The sequence below is a fragment of the Aptenodytes patagonicus genome, chromosome 19, assembly GCF_965638725.1.
Source record: "Aptenodytes patagonicus chromosome 19, bAptPat1.pri.cur, whole genome shotgun sequence".
Taxonomy (NCBI): domain Eukaryota; kingdom Metazoa; phylum Chordata; class Aves; order Sphenisciformes; family Spheniscidae; genus Aptenodytes; species Aptenodytes patagonicus.
In genome coordinates, this window is record NC_134967.1 from 3,589,007 (window position 1) to 3,611,369 (window position 22,363).

Consider the following 22,363-nt stretch of genomic DNA (forward strand, 5'->3'; position numbering starts at 1 on the left):
CATTTTGATGAAGTTAAATCTCTGCATTCTAAAATGAAAGGGGTTTTGCACACTAGAAATCATGAATGCATCATTGTTTATACTGCTGTACTCTGTGCCTGTTGGACAGCTCTGTTTGCATTCTGCAGCTATGCCAACCCAGCAAGCATATTTTTTTTCCTGTTTCTATGTTTGTACCGCTTTGTGCACTCTGGCTGGAGTCGGCTGCCTGTCTTTATAAACAGAGGCAGCTGCCAATGCAGATGTTCCAATGAGTACGTGCAACACGTGCTCCAAAGCAAAGCAGCAGCTTCCTAAAAACCGACAGGATCAGAGCTGTGTTTTTAAAGCAGCCCCAGAACACACCAGACCTTCTGAGAAAACACCAGCCCCACTGAAACGTGCAAGGGACAGGGTCTCACCCACCGTTTTTACAGATTCCGCTGCCCCCCCCCCCCAAACAACTCATTTGCAGGAAGAAGTTAAGAAAGTGTCTCGGCGGCTCCCCGTCACTAAGCTGGTTCACTGGCTCTATCTGGTCAGGAATGCCACACTTCATTTTAACTCACGGTGTTTCTGTATGGCTCGCTACTGTCTCTCGAGAGCTGCACTGGAGTACAAAGCTTCCCGTGGCGCGACGTGCACATCTAAGTCACATCATAAAGTTTGTTCCTCTATTTACTACACAGTGGACTAAAGTTTGACGGACTATAACCTGCTTTCCCACACTCGGCTCTGCTGTCATAACAGGAGTAAACTGCCACTGGAATTACAGAAAACTCCTCCAGGCCCGCCCCAGGTTTTTCCCTTCGGCGCAGTCAGCCGGGCGGGAGAGACAAAACCTCCGCCGTGTGCCGAAACTAAGGCTGGAGCTGCCGCTGACGCTCACGGCTACGGCGCCGGGGGCGTCCCGCCCCTCCCTCTGCCGGCAGCGGGGCAGGGGCGGCGGCGGGCCGGAGCCGGGGCGGGGGGGGGGGGGGAGCTGGCTCCGCGGCGGTGGGGCGGGCCGGGGCTCCCCGCCAAGCGCCTCCTCAGGGGGGCAGTGCGGCGGGGCCGTCGCAAAGCGCCGCAAAGCGCGGCGGGGCTGCCGCGCGGTGCGGCATTTCCGGGCGGCGGCGATGGCGGCGTGAGCGTCGCTGCGCCGCGGCGGGGTCGGGGGCGGCCGCGGGACGGGACGGGACGGGACGGGTCGGGTCGGGTCGGGACTGCCGCGCCGCCCCGCCGCCGCCCATGTGGCTGCAGCAGCGGCTGAAGGGGCTGCCGGGGCTGCTCTCCAGCAGCTGGGCGCGGCGGCTGCTGCTGTTGCTGGCGCTCCTGCTCGTCGCCTACTGGTACCTGGGGGCGGTGCGGGCGCGGCGGGGCGCGGGGCGGGGGGCCGAGCCCCGCGGCCCCGCCGCCCTCTGCCTGCAGGCGGCCACGGGCGCCTGGCGGGCGCAGGCCGAGCGCGGCGATGCGCTGCCGCTGCCGGAGGAGGCGGCCGGGGGCGGCGGCGGGCCGGGGCCGGGCCTGGCGCTGGCGGGCAACGGCTTCCTGCTGCTGGACGTGGCCGCCGGCCGCCTGTGGGTGTCGGCGGCGGGATCCGGCGGCGGCCCGGCGCTCGCCACCGAGTTCCCGGCGCTGGTGCGGCTAAGGGCGCTGGGCGGGCGCGGTGAGGCGCGGGCGGCGCTGGCGGCCCTGCGGGACGGCGCCGTGCGACGGGTGCGGTGCGTCCAGACGGGGACCGGGGCGGGCGCCGGGGACTGCGTGACGGTGCGGGAGGAGGTGGTGGCCCACCGGAGCCGGCCGCATCTCTACCTGCAGCGGATCCGCATTGCCAACCCCACCGAGCGGGTGGCCGCGTTCGAGGCCTCGGCCCCAGCTTCTGCGCCCTCGCTGGGCAGCCGCTTTGCCAGCAGCCTGGAGAAGGTGGAGGAGCGGCAGTTCCTGCTCTCCTCCGGTCGCCTGCTACTGGCCGGGAGCCCCAAGGTGGTGCTTATGGTGGTGGCTGCCAAGAAACTCGTGAGCCGGGTGCAGGTCGCGCCCAAATCCCACTTTGACGAAACCGTGCTCTCCGTGGTGTACACCTCAGAGCCCATCGAGGTCTCCAGGCTGGAGGAGACCTTCAGCAAGCTGAGGGAGTCGGCCAAGAAAGAGATGCTGGAGGTGATGCAGATGGGGGTGGAAGATCTTTTCCAGGAGCACCAACAGACCTGGTCAGACCTGTTCATTTCAGGTAAGGAAAGCGATGCTCAACTTCCAAAGGGTTGCTTTAGAGGGCAGCTGGAAGCTCGGTGACCTGGTTGCTGTAAGGTCTCCAGAGGCTCCACTCTTCCTGACAGGTTTCTCTCGGGGGCCAGAAGGCATGTTGTGGGATAGTAAAACAGCGTTCCTGGTTCGGAATCCAGCAAACTTTACAAAAGTGGTATATTCCTTACTGCATAAAGGACGTGATAGAAGAACATTTCTAATCAAACTCTGCATGTGCCGGCTTTCACGTCTTCAGGAACTTTACTGATTTGTCCAGCATATCAGCTCTAAGTTGGAAATGGAGTTGACCTCTAGTGACAGTATAAAGGACAGATTTCTTTGTGGAAGTTAAGGACTGTCCTACAAGGATGCTTTTTCTTAAAATAAGATTTTCATGGCCTTGCATGAAAGAGTAGCTGCCCAAGTAATGTAGAACTTGCTATTTTATAGCCAGTAGATAGATGTTCCTTTGACAGATCATTCTGGTAGAGTCATGGTGACAGCTCCATAAGGCATCTCTATATCAAACTAGCTTTGCCTTTAGTGGGAGCTTGGCGTTCAAACTCCAAGTAGCAGAGAGAGCATCTAAGAAAATAGAAGGAAACGTTTCACTTCAGTGTTTCATAGGCAAAGGTTTTTTAGATGTTATAAAGAATGCCTGTGTATTGAACGACGACATGCACATTTGATCTTTTTTTTCTCCTAGTTACTGTCATATTCGTGTGTGAGCCTCTTGACTCTTGGTTGTTTTCTTCTATTACAGGGGTTGAAATGAGAAAGATCACAGATTCGCATACCCCATCCAGTGAGACTGTTAACATGACCCTCTACTATGTGCTGTCAAGCATGCCAGCTCCTCTGCTAGATCCACTCATTAGTGGTGAGGACAGAGAAAAAATGGAAGCCAGCTTGAACTATGCTGACCACTGCTTCAGTGGCCACGCGACCATGCATGCAGAGAACCTGTGGCCAGCAAAGCTGACCAGTGTCGCCCAGATCTTGCAACTCTCAGACCTGTGGAAGCTCACTCTCCAGAAACGGGGATGCAAGGGTCTTGTGGCAGCTGGAGTCCATGGACTTATGCAGGGAATGGTGCTTAGTTTTGGGGGTCTGCAGTTCACAGAAAACCATCTTCAGTTTCAGGCTGACCCCGATGTACTTCATAACAGCTATTCCTTACGTGGGATCCATTACAATAAGGACTTGATTAATCTAGCTGTTCTGCTGGATGCTGAAGGAAAGCCCTTCTTGCACGTGTCTGTGAAATTCCAAGACAAGCCAGTTAGACTATATGCGTGTGAGGCAGGCTGTATGAATGAGCCTGTGGAGCTGACCTCAGAGGCACGAGGTCATACGTTCCCCGTCATGGTGACTCAACCCATCACACCACTGCTTTATATATCAACAGATTTGATCCACTTGCAGGACCTGAGACACACACTCCATCTAAAAGCTATTCTGGCTCATGAGGAACATATGGCCAAGCAATACCCAGGCTTACCCTTCCTGTTCTGGTTCAGCGTGGCCTCCTTAATCACATTGTTTCACTTGTTTCTGTTCAAACTCATCTACAACGAATATTGCGGGCCAGGAGCCAAGCCGCTCTTCAGGAGTAAGGTATAAGGCTGCTGCTTTTGGCTGCTGTCCACTGAGTGTTGTCAACCTGATTTTCTGTCAGCTGTGCCTAGGGAGGTTCTGTCTTGGACTGTGAGGATTTTCAGTCTCTCTTGCAACAAGTGATCTGTGACCTCTTCTTGCAAGAAGTACATTAGGGCAGGGATTGGAGCGGTAGGGCTCACAAACATTAGAAAAGATAAATCCACTGTTGTTAAACAGTTGTAAGGCTGCAGATCAAGGCAGACACAGCTTTTCTGTCCTTTTTCACACGTTGGTGTAGGACATTGCTTGTTTTTAAGCCAACGGTTGCAGCTGTGTCACGAGATTATGTTTCTTGTTACGCAGTACCGGAATGCTTGTGAGAGAGCTGCTATACTTTACTACTGTGTGGGAGACGTGCACACTTGTCTGCCTGGTTTGAATGTGTGATGTGTCATACAAGAACACATAAATGCAAGCTAGCGTTCTTAGGTCAAGGTGCTGACTTGTTGGGACTACTAGTAAATGTTCATAGATTTATAGACACTGTGCAGTCCTCCATCAAACCACGTTTACCACCATCATTCTGGGAGAGTGCTGAGCTAGTGTTTCTCTCATTCAGACAAAATACATAGCTGTGTTAAGAAAAGTACTGAGTGATTTTTACTGTGAGTTAGAGGTTCTGACTTCAAGCTCTACTGCATCTCACTTTGGTGTAAAGGATTTGAAATTCTTGGTTTGAGTTGCCTTAGAAAACTTAGTTGCTAGTAAAAACTTAGCACAGAATAGACAATAGACAGTGATTTCTGTTCTTAGTACTGGTACTTTCTGGTTGCGTGTTGATACGGAGTGGAAATAAAAGATGAGACTGGATTTGCTGTGTGAGCTAGCCATACAGTTCAGAGAGCTAGCCATATAGTTCAGAGGCATCTCTCCTTAGGGTTGAACAGAATTAAATGTAGCTTGTGTTTAAAAAAAAAAAAAAAAAGGAAGTAAAAGAGGACATAGTTAAATAGTGCTGTCAGAGGAAAAGTTCTAGCTTTAGATTGCCCTGTTTTTCCAAATTAATAAAAGCAAATTCAATTTTGGATAGCTAAGGCTGGACAGATGGTACTGGACTAAACATGACAGTACATAAAGGGTGTTTAAAGTCAGTTGGCAATTTCCCTCTCAGCTCACTGGCTCTGTAATATTGAGCACTGGAGATCAGGCCTGATCCCAGTCAGGTCTGAATACCTGTCATCTATTGAAAGAATGAGAGTAGAAGGTGCTTGTGGCTAGACAAACTAACCTAGGAAGAGGTAGGATAGATATGTATATTAAAGACAACTGCAGTTATAAGCCTATGATCACGATCAAAACCTTAGTGCAAAAGGAGGAAGCGGTCAGGAAGTAATTTCAATTATTGTGTATACAGCTGCACCCTGACATGCATCCTGAAATGTGTCCTTGAAATTATAAAATTATGTCCTTTTTTCACTGCTGTCTGTCTGGTTGCCTTTGTCATCTACAAGACTTGCCTTCTGCCTTTTACAGAATGACTTGTTAACCATTACTACAGGTAACTGTCCCCGACACTAGTCTCTGAAACGCCGAGAAGCTTCACAGCTACACACCAGGGCTGACATAACACCTCCTCCTTCTTTACACTGCAAAAAGCCTTGCAGTGGACAGCAAACAAGTCTGTTGCCTCATCTTAATTGGACCTACTTAAAATGAAGATGATGCAGAACTTGATTCCAGAAACAGGGATGAAGTGGAAGCCAGCTGAAGCTCAAAATCTCTGTAGCAGTAAGCAAGATTAACGGTGTTGAAGTAACACCCCATTTCATTAATTGAATGGGAACATCCCAGTGTCCAAGTGAACTTAGTCCTGCTTTCAGCCTCCATTTGCACAAGACATCTGACAATTTTGCAGCTGAGAACAAGGACCTTTTGAAAGCAACAATCCTTTTGTGCCTTGTTAAGAGAGGAATCTGAGACTTGGAAGGTGTGGTTATTCAAGAGTTTATCCCAGAAGCTTCTGTAATAGATGTTTCCTTTTCCTTGTAAGCTGTTAATTCCCTAAGAGTAATCCGTTTGGTGAAAATACTTGAAGATATACCAAGTCCTTTGATATTTTGATTTGTTTTTTAATTTTACGGGAAAATAAAGAATGATGGTTCCCTTCAGAGAGTTAACTTAACTAGAAAACTTCAGTGTAACCTCCTTTCTGGTATACATTTTTTTAATTTATTGCTTGGGGGGGAGGGGGAGGATGTTAATAATTTTGCCTCCACTTCAGTAACAAGTCAGTCAATTGAACTGTAGATATCTAAGTGCTGGTAACAGGTTTTTCAGCCTTTATGATTGTAGAGTGCAAAACCAATTTAATGAAATTGTTTTCTGGATTTACACTTGGAAACGCTGATCTGCAGGTTTCCTATTCTAAGCATATTGAGACTTTGTGCATTGATTTGTTTTGGCTATGGGGGGGAGACATCCCACTTTCTAGTGATTTAAAGATTGTTTGGTTTTAAAATACCAAAGCTGTTGTTTCTAAATAAATATCTTTCAGTCTAATCTGATCACCAGAGTGTGGTTGTATTTTCTTTTTTCTTTTTTTTTGTCTGCATTCTCTCCTCCCCTTGCTCTCCACCCAGTTAAAACAAGCAGAGCCTTATGCTACATCTGTGGCCAATATTGACTACAAAAGTGCTTGGATGAAAAGGAAATACAGTGTGGAAAATAATACATAAATGGGTCTAAGCTGGGAACAGACAATTTGGAAGGCACAATAAGAGACTGAAACACACAGGGTGGTGCTAATCTCCATTTCCCTGGCTCTGTGTAACCTTGTTCTATCTTGAGGCATGCAGGCCAAGCTTTAGTTTTAATACACAGAAACAAACTCGGGGCACAATCAAGTAGCAGATTTAATGGCCATCGAGCAAGTAATGAATTTGGCACATTTGGTGCTCCCAGTGAAAAGCTAGGGCAGGATTTAACTTTGAATTTTTAAATAGGTTACTGCCTAGTTTCAGATGAAAAACCTCCCTCAGAAAAGTAGGTCTAGCATAGTTACTACCCTAAAAGGGACTAGACTAAGGATAGTGAAGCAATGGAGTACCTTATAAATTGTACAATAAGTACACTGTGTATTGAAAGAGATATTAGCTATTAACGCTTTAACAGAACGTACCAGAAGTTCCTGCTGTTTCTTACTGAAGTTCCATGAGCTGCTCAGTTTCTGTGAAACATCTGGCACAAAGATGATAAGAGCTTCTAGGGAGCTGTTTCCAAGCCACGATGATATCAGCTGGAGGCTGAGCCTTTTGATGTTCACTTGCAGAACTGCCAACAGTATGATGCCCGCTGAGTCCAAGAAAGATACTTCAGCCTATTTAGACTAGACCTGAAAAAGACGGATAAGCAATCGTTACATAAAGCAGGAGGAGTGGAACAAAACAAAACAAAGCAAAAAGCTTTGAGAGTGTTTTACATTAAAAATATGATGATTCTTAAGAGCCTTCCCCCCATATAATAAACGAACTGTTTCAGGATTCCTTTACAAAGAAGAAAGGGAAAAAGAAAGAATAGGGTTTCTCTACAGTGTGCAAGATAGCAGAAGGCTATTTGTGAAATGATTGCATAAATGCTTAAAAAACTAAACAAAATTCCATGTTTACAAGCACACCGATAAAACAGGAAAGTTGAAACACTAACTGATCATCCAAAATTTATACTTAATTTTTAGTTGGTATTCAGTGAAAATGATAGTGGCATGGAAGTTAAACCGAAAAGCATAGTATGTTGTTTAGCTTGTAAATTCAGACATTAAGAAGAGAGCCAACTAATTAATGAAAAAAATTTTTAGAATCTCAATTCTGCACTCAGTTAATCCTGATTTATGCTTTTGTCAGATAATAAATACAAGATGCCAGAACAGAGTTTGGTTGATTCCATTTGAAATTCAGAATGCAGCTTTCTCAAGTGCTATTGTTTGGGTAGGATAATACATTCTTGAGAAGCAGACAAAACAGCAAAGCATTATATACTTCTGCCTTCCACATGTGTGCTCCAGGCATCTTTCATCCAAATCAGTACCTACTGCTGAATGGAAGCTATGAAAATCAGGGATCTTGCTGCTTGTTAATACTGACGTTAAACAATAGATTTCAGCTTTTCTGAAACCTCTAGTTTGGTCTGTATGTACAAGGCAACTCTCATTACAAAACTGGCATTATGATACTTGTTTCCATTCTAATAAGTTTGCTCCCTATGCATGACCTGGCTTATGGGATAGAGATGTTTTTGTTTTTTAAATAACAAGTAACAGTTTTTCAGGTGAAGGGTAGGCGGATGGAAACATGTCAGAGGATGGAAAATTCCCGTAGTAGAAGAAAAAAAGGAAGAAATAGACACAAGGGTAAGTGTTGATATCAAGTCACTGATCTCAAATGTCCAGTAATTAATTAGGACACTTTCTTTTGTGGCAGCAGCTTTGTAGTGGTCTAAATGCCTGCTCTTGTCTGGTTTGTCCTATTGGTGAAAAAGGTTTAACCTTTTTCATTAACAAGCTCACACTGCATAATACCACGGGTCAGCATGCTGATTTGGGGTGTAAAAATGCTCATTTGCAATGCTACAGGAACCCTATTATCTTCCAGGGATGTGCTACTGATCTAACAATTAAAGGTAAATAGGAAAGAAATTAAGTCTGGCTCACCACGCTACACCAGTGTTTCTCCGTCACCAGGGACAGCTGGTTCTTTGTATTGCTTGAAACATCTTCCACTTCAAAGTGATTACAGTTCGTTTTATTGAAGAAGTATGGCATGCTAAAACACATGCAACTTGATCTAGAAAAGAAGATACAGGTTTTCATATGTATGAAATGAGAGCATAGGCATATGAGACGCAGCATAGGCAGTTAATGAAAAAGTTCTCTCAAAACAGTAACTAGGTGCTGTGCTATTCCGTTCTTATTACAGGGGCACGATTAGCATTACTGCTCTCAGCCTTTAGCAAATCCAAAGTTATTTTACTTAGCTTGAATACACTGCAGTACAGTTAATCCACATCAAATTGTTGCATTGGCTAAGAGCTGCATCTCAGCTGACACATGAGAATTTGTTTTAAGCCAACTTGATTTGATTATCTGTCAGAAAAATGAAACCGTTCAAACAGGCTTTATATAACATTGGTCAGTTTTGACCGATGGCTGTATCTTCACTTGTATCACATTAAATCATAGCCTATATTTGTACCTTGCAATGTTCTGTACAAAACCAGTCTGTATTTTTAAAAAATCAACCTCTCTTAGAGACTTTTTTTTTAAACCTCCTACTTTTAAAACACACATCCTATTTTGTATGTCTTCTAGCCTTTGGCTGTGGGATTCCTGCCCACCCACCCACTGTATCTAGAGTTGTTGGAGGGGAAGACGCAAGACTTTACAGCTGGCCCTGGCAGGTTAGTCATTTTTGAGCTTTCCCTGGAACAGTTAGGGTTGTGCTACCCTCACACAACGTGGCTGAACAAAACCAGGTCCTATATTACATTTGATGCATCTTGCCTGTCATGTCTTAGGTTTTGAATATTACATTCTGATCACTCCCAAAGTTTCCAATCTTTTTAAGAAAGCTCCGAATGTGCCACCTCTTGCTGGTTATGCAGGCTTTCATGTTCTTTCAGTAGTCTTGGGGACCATCCCGTATTTAAGCAAGATGACTGTGAAATTCAGCGGAGCATACAATGCCTACGGGAGCATAGTTGTACATGGAGTTAAAAAATACATTTCTGCAGCAAATGAAATGCTCTATTTAGGTCAGACTTAGTGAGAGCTTTGGAAGAAACAACATTAAAAAAAAAAAAAAAGAAGCTTTTGGATGATAGGGAAGGAGGAAAACCTTTTCTGTGGCCAGGAGTTGGAAACTTGTTGCTTAAAAGCCTCCCACCATCTTCCAGCAGTAAGTTGTGTTCTGGGTGCAGGAAGAAAGTGCAACAATGAAAAATCAGTAAGCAAAAATCTGAGCCTTACTTGCTATGTTGATCCTAGGCCTCCATCAATACAGTTCAAATGGCAAATGGTATCACACCTGTGGAGGAACCCTCATTGCAACCAACTGGGTGATGACAGCTGCACACTGCATCAGGTAAATAATGGAGTTAAAGTCTGTACGCAGGAAGTAGTGCATGACCAGAGACAGATGAAGCAAAACTGTATTAATGCCAGTTCTCCCTTTCCCAATTAAGAGCTCCGAGTTTCACATCCTATCTTTTGATTATAACTAATAGGTCAGAAGAATGATACCTTTTAATTTTCTTAAAATAAAAGTAGAGGGGAAAAAATGCCTCATACAATTACCTGAATTATATACTCTTCATTTTCTGTAAATAACTACAAACTTCATTATATTTTCAAGTTGCTATTAAAATTCAGCTGTGTTGCCTGTTTCTATAATATATGTGGCAGTGAGATCCATAGATTAACTAATGAATCCACTCTCTGAAGAAATAATCACAAATGCTTTGAATATACCAGTCATTTTCAGTAAGCTCTTCATATTATGGGGCAGTATAACAAAGAAATGATCAGGTACAGCTATGCCCTTTCATCATCAAAACTGTTTCCACAAAGACAACCCTATTTTGGTTTGGTAGCATATGTCCTTGAATATGTAACATACAGTTCTTGGTTATTGTAACACTAAGTTGTAGAAAATGCCATAATATGAAACAAGAAGGATTGGCTGCATGTCGTTGTTATAAATCCTACATATTATACCTATCACATAGCTGTTTATCAGTGAAGCTGTTTATTGCTGTCAAAAAAGCAGTCCAAATTGTTTACTTCACTGAAGAATACGAGCTGAATTCTGCAAAGGTTGGAGGCATCTTGAGTTTGTTAATGAAGCCTTAAGCAGGAGTTACAGGAAGGCTTGGAGATGGAATGATTATTAAGCCTAGCACACGATGCTTTCTCCTTAGCAAATCAGTCAGACGTTGGTTCAGCTCCAGACAAATGATGCATGTGATGTGAGATCTTAAGGATATTCGTACTGAATATCTCAGGTGGCAAGGATGCAGATGCCTAAGCAGCAAACCAGCAGCTGCATAACTGAGTGTTAGTCATTTTCTTGCCCAGTTCTTCTAGGAAATATCAAGCACTTCTTGGAAAATATAACCTAGCAGCTGTGGAAGAAGGATCAATTGCACTTCCTCCAGAAAAAAAAAATCATTGTCAATGAGAACTGGGATCCACAGAATGTTGCAAACGGGTAAGCTGGTGGCAAGTATTTTTTCAGTTATTTGATGCAGAGCAAAAATCAAACTGCCTGAATCCCACCCACCCCGAGTTGTGGCAGCTAAATGCATAAATGTTTAGAGCCTCCTGTTACAGCTTACAGTGGTACTTCTAAATGTTTGCTCATAGATGAGAGTTGAGTCTCCAGTTTGTACCTTTCCCCCTCAACATAAAGAACTTTCAATATTAATTGCTTATTGATTAATTGTGTTTTCAGATGCCATTTTGCATGTTCATGCTTGGGTGGGAAGCTGTTCTATGCAATGATTTATTTCATAGAGTGGAAGGGAATGAATTAATTTACACAACACTCTTTGAAGCCCTCCTACAAACGGCATAAACAGAGTATTATTGATCAATGGTATTAGTATCTTTGCTGCTGAAGGACTCCTATGTCCTGCTGCAGGCTAAGGGTATTAGCAAAGAAATCCCCCAAGTTTCCAGGTCCTTGGAGTTAGTCCTAACACATGCTTGGTTTTGCTGAAAAGAACCTATAAAAGGCAATTTCCAGAAAGCTGCCAGCAGGAAAGTGGACAGTTCTGCCCCGGTGGGATGGGGGAGAGAATCAGAAGAGTAAAAGTGAGAAAACTTGTGGGTTGAGATAAGAACAGTTTAATAATTTGAAATAGAATAAAGTAAAATAGGAATAATAATAAAAGAATACACAAAGCAAGTGATGCACAATGCAATTGCTCACCACTCGCTGACCGATGCCCAGCCAGTCCCCAAGCAGCGGCCCCCCTGGCCAGCTTTCCCCAGTTTCTATACTGAGCATGACGTCCCATGGTATGGAATGTCCCTTTGGCCAGTTTGGGGCAGCTGTCCTGGCTGTGCCCCCTCCCAGCTTCTTGTGCACCTCCAGCCTTCTCAGTCGGTAGAGCATGGGAAGCTGAAAAGTCCTTGACTAGTGTAAGCACTGCTCAGCAGCAACTAAAACATCAGTGTGTTATCAACATTGTTCTCATCCTAAATCCAAAACACAGCACTGTACCAGCTACTAGGAAGAAAATTAACTCTATCCCAGCCAAAACCAGGGCAAGGGAATAGTCTTCCAGTCCATGGATTTCCCCATTGCTTTGAGGGTGGAGGAATCTTTACTTCTTATGTACTGGCCTCCTTGCTCCCGTGCATCTCTTTTGAATAGGCCAAGTGCTGTACAACTGCTGAGTATTCATGCTACTGTGTCTTAATCTATTTGCAAACCTCTTCACCCCTTCCCTTTCTCTTCCCCACTCTCAAATGTGTGCATATGACCACAGGTATGACATTGCTTTGATCAAACTCACTGAACACGTCACCTTAAGTGACCACATTAAGCTGGCCTTCCTCCTCCCTGCACAAAGCATCCTATCACCCAGCGCTGCCTGCTATGTGACAGGATGAAGAAGACTGCAGAGTAAGTACCTGGACATTTGCAAAATTGTGGAGCAAAATCTTTCAGTATTGCCTTTTCCTTTGAGATTGATTGGAAAAAGCCTGTTGATGGTGCTCAAGATCCCCTCAACCTCGGTGTAGTGAGGTAGTTTATCAGGCCCCGCTTCACTCACACAGTATGATTTTTCCCTGCCTTTCAAGTTTATTTTGCTTGTCATGGGGCTAGTAATGCACTAGAGGGCCCTGTACTAAGCTTTTAGAAGCCATTGTAACACAAATGTTAAGAGTGTGCAGACTAGTGAATTTGCTAATCCTAACATACCCCGCTGAATAACTGAAAAGACACATAAGGGAATAGATGTAAAGTGAAGAAAATCTCAGAGGCTTCAGCAGAAACGTCAGCTCGGCTCAAGAGGCAATTCCTAGAGTGATAAGTAAATTGCAAACTCCTGAACAAAAAGCAGCCCTTTATTTCTCTAACAATGAGACATTTTTAAATGGAATCCAAATTATTAGTACACTAAGGCTTTTTTTTTTTTTAAATATATAAAAGAATGGAGCTAAGGAATGGATTATACAGCTTCTCCTTTAACGCAGCCCCTATGGAGTTTCTTACCTGGAGGGATAACACCCAGATCCTGAGAGAAACTTAACAATGCAGTTTTGTTGTTTCTTCAGTGCCAGCTGGTACCATGACCCTTTTGTTTCTATTCCCTCCCAGCAAATGGAGCTCTTCCAGAGGACCTGCAGCAAGGCCTTTTGCTGGTGGTGGATTATGCAACTTGTTCCAAGCCTAGCTGGTGGGGAAGCACAGTGAAACCCACCACGGTTTGCGCTGGTGGGGATGGAGTCACCTCCAGTTGTAATGTGAGTCTAGAGAACACCGCTCTTGGGCTTGGTTTCAGACACAAACAGGTCTGATGGGAAAGAAAGCTTAAAAAAAAAAAAAAGAGGAGGAGCTATTCACACTACGACTGCCATTAACTGTGTCCCCCCTTCCTCCCAGGGGGACTCCGGTGGCCCGCTGAACTGCCAAGGTGCTGCTGGCAGGTGGGAAGTGCATGGTATAGCTTTGGCTCTGCTTTTGGCTGCAACTATTATCACAAGCCTTCTGTCTTCACTTGGGTCTCTGCTTACAATAGCTGGAACCAGCAGGTAAGGTTCTAGGTATTGCTGCTAGAGAATAGACACTTAGCTATTTCTGAGGTTCTCTCTGGTTGAGATTTCTGCCACCTACTCAGGGAGCTGTATCACTTTTGATTCAAATGCTACCTTACATACAAGTAACCTCTGTAGAGAAGCCCTTACCAGTGCAAAAGCAGTCTCTGCAGCAAAAATAAAGTATCCTCTTCTTAAATAGTTATCCAAATTATTTTCACTTTTAATTAAGTCTTTATATTTAGGAATGCATTCTCCCTTTATACTGGAGCTATACTTACAGTCATTAAAGATTTTACTGGTATGACTTCAGAAGTGATTACTCAAATTTGTATTCATCAATAACACTGACAGTTGCAATTGCATCCCAGAAGGCAGTGCACGCTGCTCAAGTCTGGAACATCAATTGTTTTTTAATTTAATATAAACTTTAATCTAAAAAGTGACTGAGAAGCAAAAATCTTATTTTAGTTATTTAAATCCTGCATCTTGGATGCAACATATACTATTCACAAATTCCTGGGTCTCATGATCTGATTTTTCACTTGTTTTACATTTTTGCAGGTTATGGCAACCAACTAATCCAAAGAAAACTAGATGATAGATGCCAAGAAGGAAAACAGTTTGAATAGTCATAATCATGACACCTTTGATCACAAAGAGCTGGGAAATTACGCTTTTAACAACACAAGTATTATACCTAACCATACTGCAATAAACTACTTTTCACAAGATGAAAGAAAAACATGTGTCCCTGTCACTTCTTCCTGTGTATTGTCAGGACCAGCGCCTGTATTTAGTGATAATGCTGGAGACCTCTTACAGCCTTTCCCCTGCCTTGGGCTGGAGCTTGCTACCCTCACCTGGGGGAAGATGCGAGCCTGCTGTGAAGAGGCTGGGCAGTAGGAAGAGTTAGAGAGCCACAGGAACAGCTCCAGGGGGTAGGGGGTGAGAAAGCGAGGCACTGGCAGGGCTGAAGGCAGCAGGCAGGCAGCTGTCAGGACCCCTGAGTCTGCGAGCGGGACTCACCAGAGCAAGCAGCGGCAATGCCCAGCGGGAAGGCAGCACCGGTGCAAGCAGGTCCATGCAGGTGAGTGTGGGAGCGCTGCAAAATGCTTTTACAGTGAGGTTTTTAACACCCTGAGATCTTGGGACTTAGCAAGGGGAAGGATAAAATCCTGCAGCAAGTGCCAGCAGCGTCTCTGCAGACCTATCTCCTTCATGTCCCCATTGCTTGTTTTTAAGTCATTCAAATGCCAGGTGAAGACCTCTGAACTATCGCTGTCGGCTGACACACAGACACAAATAAGGATTTTTTGCAGAGCACAAGCAGAATCACCACCTTTTAGCCTGGTACTACATTAAAGCCCCTATTTATATTTCTTTCATTGTACTAAAAGGTAGGTAGTATAAAATCAAGGTGGATTTTTGTTGTGTTTTTCTTCTCCCTCCTGACACATATTTTGGCGGATTTAAAAGTAAAACGATTGATGAAAAACCAAGGACAAGCGACTCAAAGGTAAGCAGTAGATAGAGTAAGGAAAAGACTGGAAGTTCGTTGCGAGAACAGAAATGCATCTGAGTTCAGAGAAAAATTTTTCTAGGTTTGCGGTTCCTTTCAGTCAGATATTTTGCAGTTGTTACCTTTGGATTGACAAATAAATAAACAAACATAAATTGTATTAAATAAATAAGAGAAAACATGGCTGTTTATCATCTTTGGGGACTGTACTTTTATTACTTTTCTTCTACTTTACAACCATTGACCACCATTGTGCTGCGAAGAGCCCAGCAGGATACTTGTTCTGCCTACTGTCAGGCTCTGCTGAGAAATAGCAGGCTTTATTGGATTTTTATTTACCTTATTAAAAATGTAATTTCACCTATCTGAAAGAGCAGGGGATCTGAGGAGGGCTTTTTTCAATCACCTCTACTATGTTGAGGGGGGGAAAAAGAAAAAAAGACAGAGCCGAACGGACTGATCAGCAACCCAGTCCCCTGGTTTGTTCTTTATCAGTGAAGATACGGGTTGCCCAGTTATCCAAGAGTCACCAGCTTCAGCATAATGTCCCGAGTTGTTTTCATGAGTATCATTAATGTGAAATTGTAAATGATTGATTAATAGTTCTAAAATGAAAATCGTTAGAGGTTACTTTTCTGTATGGAGCATGGATGTCAATTCTGTGCAGCATGAAAGAGGACAGAAAAGGTAATCATGAAGCTCAAACACTAAAAATTGGGTATGTATATGCTTCTGTAAAAACTGAAACAAGACTGAAATTTTATTCATTTTCCTTTTGAAATATTTAGACAATATTGTGGAAATATCTGAGCTCATTTGAACATATCAACACAAATTATTAATCATCTGGAAATTCCCATTAAGAACAAATGCTAAAAGTTTGATTAAAAAAATTCAACAGTTCTAGTTTGTGATCACTGAAATAAGTAACCCATCTTTTCATGGGCTTCTTTAAGATTTGGATAGAAGTACCACAGAGAATAAAACCTACAGCAAATGATTTTATCAGTCTTAATACTCACAGAAAAAGTGTTATGATTTCATTCATATGTTTTTGCAACTCTGCGTGTGTCATGGAAACGCTCTCTTTACTACACCTTTTCTTTTAAAATAAAATGTCAGGTGGAACAAAGTATAATAAAATATGTCTTTCAATAACATTCAGCTAATGCATGATCCCTGTACTTAGTTTCAGAACGCATGTGAATTGTTAAATATCACTACTAGCTCCAGTTACGTTTTCAGGAGCTGCAAGAAACACCCCAGGGATCAGACATCCCCACTTTTTTTTTTTTTCCTTCCCCTTTTCCTTTTTTTAGATGTTGTCCCCCCTCCAATGCTGGTGGTAGAAAAACAGTTCGAAGGATTTTGACAGCATGCACGGTCTCCCTCTGCAGCCTCCTTGGAGCCATTTCTTTTGATTTGAGCAACAACTTGGAAATATGGAGAAACACAGGGAAAGCCCTTCAGGAACTTGCCTCCTGTGAAAACCTTTGGGCTGTTCGCTTCATCTATCTCCTGCAGGAAGAAAGGCACAGCTGGCTGTTCCCAGCAGCAGACAAGAGGAAGAGATCATTTCATGCTCAGCTATTGGGGAATTTAAACTCCTTTTGTAAGGCAAGTGAAGCAGAACTGTATTGTGAGAATTGCCAATGCAAGAAGGAGAAAATCTCCATTTGTAGATTTTACATCATTGCCATGAGACAAAAATTAAATAGCACAGGGGATACTGAAGCCAGCCAAGTGCTATCCAGAGTGATCTCTGAACTGCTGGAGCATTTTAGTAGTCCCCGTGAAGACCTCAAAGCTATGAGATACAATCCTGACTGGGCAGACATAGTAGCTTTTAAACTCATCCTTCAAATAAGAGAAGCCATGCTTAAAGCTCATTTAATGCCAGCATCTACAAGCTTTCAAACAACATTGCATCAATTTTTTGCCATTCTGAACTATGCTATCTTCTCATCAGAGAGTGTACATAAGTGCTGGATGGATAATGTCAATCTATCACTTCATTTCACCCACTATGAAGGAATGTCTTTTTTCATCCCATTCCTGGGCTCAGATGAATTTGTGTCCATTGAAGCCTTGGTAAAGGGACTGCATTATGTACAGAGCTGTCTACTGCAGAAGGGACAGGAAAAGCTCGTCAAGAAATCTAAAGAAATCCTGTCCACAATGAGCCTTAAGATTGGTCTGTTCGTGATAGCCTGCCTCATTTACCCCATAATCCTGATGTCCTTCAAGCAAATGACAGATTGGATACACAATTATGCCAGGAACCTCAAGGAAAAGACAGAGGACTTGAAAAGGGAGAGGCGGCTAGCTGAGGACCTCTTACACCAGATGTTGCCAAAATCTGTGGCCAAGCAGCTAAGGAAATGCCAAAAAGTTGAGGCAGAAAACTATGATCAGGTTAGCAAATAGAAAGGATGCTGTCACCAAGGATAGAAAAGTATTCACCTAAAAAAGCACCTACCTTGCCACCATTTTGAGGAACCTGGTTTTGCACCCATAGTTGAGTGTGGATGGAAATCCAAATATTCACGATGGGTTTTGGAAAGAGCTGTGCAATGTGCCATGAAGCACTTAGGCTGATGGGGAAGGAAGACCAGCTGAAATTTCCAGAAGCGTAGCTTTAGATGGCAAAGATTCTATATTGGCAAGTTGTCGTCTTTGGGTTTAAGAGCCTACTCATGAGAGCCAGCCAGCATCATTAGATCACGAGTACATAAGAGCAAGAACCCAGTTTCCTCCTTGTAAAATGGGAAGAATCATGAAAAAACAACATAGGACAAATCCTGTCTGTTCTTGTCAGTATGATGCCATAAACATAACTGAAAGGAGAGCGTGGGACTTAGAGAAGGATGAGAGGGACGGATGATCTCGTAGCCTCAAGCATGCAACTGTAACGAAGCCTGTCGATTTAAAAACAAGGGCAGAGTTTGGCCAGGCCCCCATTATTTGCAGCTCTGCCTCACAGCATGCACGCTGCTGTCAAATGCTGAATTTAGCAGCTGTACTGCATAGCCCACAGCCAAAATCCTCATGCTAAAGTAATTGCAATTCTATTCACTCTTTTTCCCCTGGATGCTCCGTTACTTTCAGCTGTGAAACACAATAATGTTTGCATTTAATTTGTAGGTGTCATTATCAAAACAGCAACCTGTAATTGCACAATTAATTATAATTCATAATAGTCATGACATCAAAAGTAGCTGAACCAAGGCAGGGAGTGAAAAGGTGGCTCTTCTCGATTAATTGGTATTACCAAGGACAAATAAAAGAACAATTTTAGTTTAAACACTGACAAAGTTCAGGCAGCACAGAGAAGAAACACTTAATTCTTTGCCAACAGCTATAACACACATTTTCCTTCCTCAATTCAGTTATTATGGTTTCTATTCTTTCTTCTATAAATTTAATTTTTTTAAAAGTGAATTTCTCAATTACTTGATCATAACAAAGATAAACATAATTTGAAGAGAAATAAAATCCAGTTAATATTTCCTAATTCAACAAGAGCAGAGACAGCAGTTGTGTTTTTATTTCACGGTTTGTTCAGATACCTAGTTTTGATCTCTACCACAGTTTAAATACCTTTAAAAGAAAAATCAGGCCCTATTTCAATAAGAAGTTTGTTGATCACTGCTTGCAAGATTCAAAGCATTTGACTTTCAGTCTCCCATCTAGCACAAGGTATTCAGAGAAGCACACATAATAAACTTTGGAGATAAACATAATTTTATCTGTCAAAGTAATAGAGGACAATTCAGAACCAGAGCTTGTTAATTTAGGATTGTATCTAGTCAGTTCTGCAACACTGGTTCTACGCGCAGCCTGTGCCTTAGGCTGTTCTGCTCAGAATTTCACAAATCCCCAAACTCTTCAAAGGCTCTGCCACTGTTGCCTGGAGACCTTAGCTTCACACTTTCCTTCTCCCTGTGACAGGTGACTATCTTTTTCTCAGACATCGTGGGGTTCACAAGCATTGCTGCCTCCTGTACTCCCTTGCAAGTTGTTGAGATGCTCAACAATCTGTACGTCTGCTTTGACAGCAGGATTGAGTCTTACGATGTTTACAAGGTGAGTACAAACCTGCAGGCAAGGAATCTGGAAGTTGCCGAAATCTTTCTTACTTTGTTCCCTAGTGAATATCAAATACACCAGGCCAGCTGGCCAAAAGCCATGAAATCCAAGACCTGCCATTGCACAGGGACTACACCGCAGCTTGGCAAGTGGTGGATAGCTGAGATATATTTTATTCTGATCTCCTTTCGAAAGAAAAGTGCCTGCCAGTTAGTGACACATGCCCTTTCCCATCAGGTGGAAACCATTGGTGATGCCTACATGGTAGTGAGCGGTCTGCCAGAGAGGAATGGCACCAAACATGCTGACGAGATTGCCAAAATGTCTCTGGATCTGGTGGCAGCAGTTCGTCAGGTTGTGATCCCTCATATGCCAATGGGCAAACTGCAGCTGCGGGCTGGGATACACACAGGTACGTGGGCTGAGGTGCAGGCATGAGAAAAAGAGAATAGGACACACTCCAATTGTGTGAGGAGAAAAGAACTTGGCATTTCTGTATGAGCCATTGACTCTCCACAGGATCCCGGGATGAGTATTTCTCCCGGTTCCAGCAGTAACAGTGGGGTGAAATGACTTTTGCTTGCATCAGTGTGGAAAGGGCTGTGAAACAATTTAGTATTGGCAAAGTGCATCTTCCCCTGATATCAGCACCAATTGGCTACAGCTAATCAAATTGTGACTTCTCTCCCTAAGTCAATACTGTACAGCCAGGCCCTAGATGCACTGAGTATTCCCAATTCCCATTGCTCTCTGAGGATCCAGAGTGACTAGCAAAGGTTGTGGCATCTCCCTGCACTTTTTCCACCTGTTTCTTATTGGGGTCTCTCTGCCTTGTATTTTCTCAGGACCCTGTGTAGCTGGAGTTGTGGGGTACAAAATGCCTCGGTATTGCCTTTTTGGGGACACTGTAAACACAGCCTCCCGCATGGAGTCCACCAGCTTGCGTAAGTGACTCGGGCACAATCTGTGCGTTCCTTACACACCAGTCAGGCTCACACCTGCACTCTACGTCTCTTAGGTACTGCAGTGAAAGGAAAACCCCGAACACCCCCTTCACATTGGGCATGGCCAAGTGTGAAATGAGGTTCATACAGGAGAAGGAGCATTCTCTGCAGCACATCCCAGGCTAGAGAACTAATTACTATAGCTCTAAAGACCCAGCACATGCATGACCTGCAGTCCCCACTATCCCTGTACAAACATTAGTTATCAAATAAGCAAGAGAAACTCTTGTGTATTCATGTGGGCAAGTAGAGTCGCATCCCTTATGCCGTTTCTGGAAAGCAATTGGAAATAAGAGGAGAAAAAGCCAAATAGCACAAGGTAAGCAGAGTTTGATTTTAAGGACTAACACAAAGGCATTAGGTAGAAACACCATGACTACATAGAAGAGGGCAGTGCATGTTTTCTTGGTCCAGCCTTTTATGCTGCCTTTGCTACCAATACCACATATTTTCACTGCTGTACAGTGCTGTTGTGCAGATACCCAGTGCAGCACTGCACAGTCATCAGGGGGTCAGTCAACCTGCTGAGCTGCTGCTATGTTTTAGCTGACATCTGTGTCCAGCGTCACAGAGTCTTCAACCAACGTTTAAGGCATCTTCCCCTTCTTTGTGCTTCTTCCTCAACCTGACATTTTCCGAAGAGGAGGTGGAAACACTGGGCTGATAAATGCAGGGGGTCTCTGGGTATAGGGAAATCATTCATTTCTAATGCTCTGTTCTGAATCCTAGCACAGAAGATCCATATCAGTTCTGCTACATATGATGCCCTTCTCACAGATGATGCATATGAAATTGAACCGAGAGGAGAAATTGAAGTCAAGGTAACAGCTTTTCTGTAATTTTGCAACAGTAAAGGAATTTAATGAGATGGGAAGGAGATATGATAGATTTGGCCATTGCTCTTCTGTGAATTGCAAGTCAATTTTTAACTGTGGCCCCAACATTCTTTGGCTAATTCAGCTGGAAGTGGCTATACATTACTCCTCCTAATCGATGCAAAATTGTTACTGTGTGCTTTGAAATACAGCTGCTATGTCTGCACCTGCACGGAACCACGTGAATATGGGTGAAAGTATTAGGACTCAGTTACAAAGACACACGGGTGTAAGGCTGATTTTAAACCCCTAGCAATACTGCCAGTGACCAGCAAGGCCTTTTTCTGAACTGAAATAATTATTAGCACCCAAACTGCATATAAATTACAATTCTTTCCCAAAACAGCAACCACTTATGAGAGAAGGAGAGATAACAAATGCAGCACAAATACAAATAACACATACAGCCCTGGCCATAGTGATTCTCTGCTCTGATTTATATCCCATGAAAATAGCTGTTTTCTGCTCTCTCCTTTTTCTTGTCCCAGGGCAAAGGGAAAATGAAAACCTACTGGCTTCTTGGTAACAAGAACTACAGTGTCCAAAATGACAGCCTGGTGTGTCACTGGAATCCAGCAATCTCCAAGAAAAAGAAGATGGAAAGTAGCCAGGGATCTGTCCAACAAGTAAGGAGGTGAACATTTAGCAGGGTGAGACTTCCTAGATAACGAGCCATTCACTAAGGGCTAAGACATGTAGAACTTGCATCTTTGGCCTGCAAGTAGAGGGCTCTGCTGTGTACAAATACAAGCTCTGATGTATGTTCCTCTCTGTCGATAGCATAGTGCAGGCACTGCGGGAGCAGCACTGGCTGAGCAGAGCCCTGCAATGCCCTGGGATGAGCTGAGCCCCGACAGTCACACTCAAGGGAGTGCCAGACCAGCCTGGACCCCCGAGAGTGCCACCCATGGCACGAGCCAGAAGCAGAGGAACGGCTTTCATCAAAGCTCCCACCAGAGCCTCCAGAAGAACCTCACTTCGCTGGGCTCGCCTGCTTTGGGGGAAGGTGACAAAGGTACCAGTTTAGAACATAGGGCACAGCTTGGAGACCTTGTTATTAAAGCAATGTGGAAAAATGAGTTTCTCCCAGGTTTTGTAGATGAGATGTGACAGGATAAGAAGTGACTGGACTGCCACAGGCACACACACATTCCTTTTAAATAACATTATCTTTTTGTTCTTAGCCATAACTCACATATTTAACTAGTATGTCTACTTGGGAACTTAAAACACCAACAGAAGTTTAGAAGGG

General features: G+C 43.9%; 2 protein-coding genes across 2 annotated transcripts; both read left to right on the forward strand.

The window, feature by feature from the left end:
• The first annotated feature begins 1,209 nt into the window (after positions 1-1,209).
• KIAA2013 (KIAA2013 ortholog) lies at positions 1,210-6,368 on the forward strand. Its single transcript, XM_076355967.1, has 3 exons — positions 1,210-2,191; positions 2,969-3,822; positions 5,363-6,368. The coding sequence occupies exons 1-3, from the start codon at positions 1,210-1,212 to the stop codon at positions 5,387-5,389; spliced, it is 1,863 nt and encodes a 620-aa protein (XP_076212082.1). The 3' UTR covers positions 5,390-6,368.
• Positions 6,369-8,142: 1,774 nt separating this feature from the next.
• Positions 8,143-14,295, forward strand: LOC143169162 (chymotrypsin-like elastase family member 2A). Its single transcript, XM_076356433.1, is given in 10 exon segments — positions 8,143-8,209; positions 9,167-9,259; positions 9,842-9,938; positions 10,931-11,012; positions 11,014-11,063; positions 12,349-12,485; positions 13,185-13,330; positions 13,470-13,527; positions 13,530-13,618; positions 14,186-14,295. Coding segments are annotated over 10 exon segments (837 nt in total). The 3' UTR covers positions 14,204-14,295.
• Positions 14,296-22,363: the final 8,068 nt, after the last annotated feature.

Coding starts and splice junctions, on each gene's coding strand:
- KIAA2013 (XM_076355967.1), top strand. CDS start 1,210: ATGTGGCTGCAGCAGCGGCTGAAGGGGCTGCCGGGGCTGCTCTCCAGC. Junction 2,192..2,968: donor GTCAGACCTGTTCATTTCAG/GTAAGGAAAGCG, acceptor CTTCTATTACAG/GGGTTGAAATGAGAAAGATC. Junction 3,823..5,362: donor AGCCGCTCTTCAGGAGTAAG/GTATAAGGCTGC, acceptor CCATTACTACAG/GTAACTGTCCCCGACACTAG.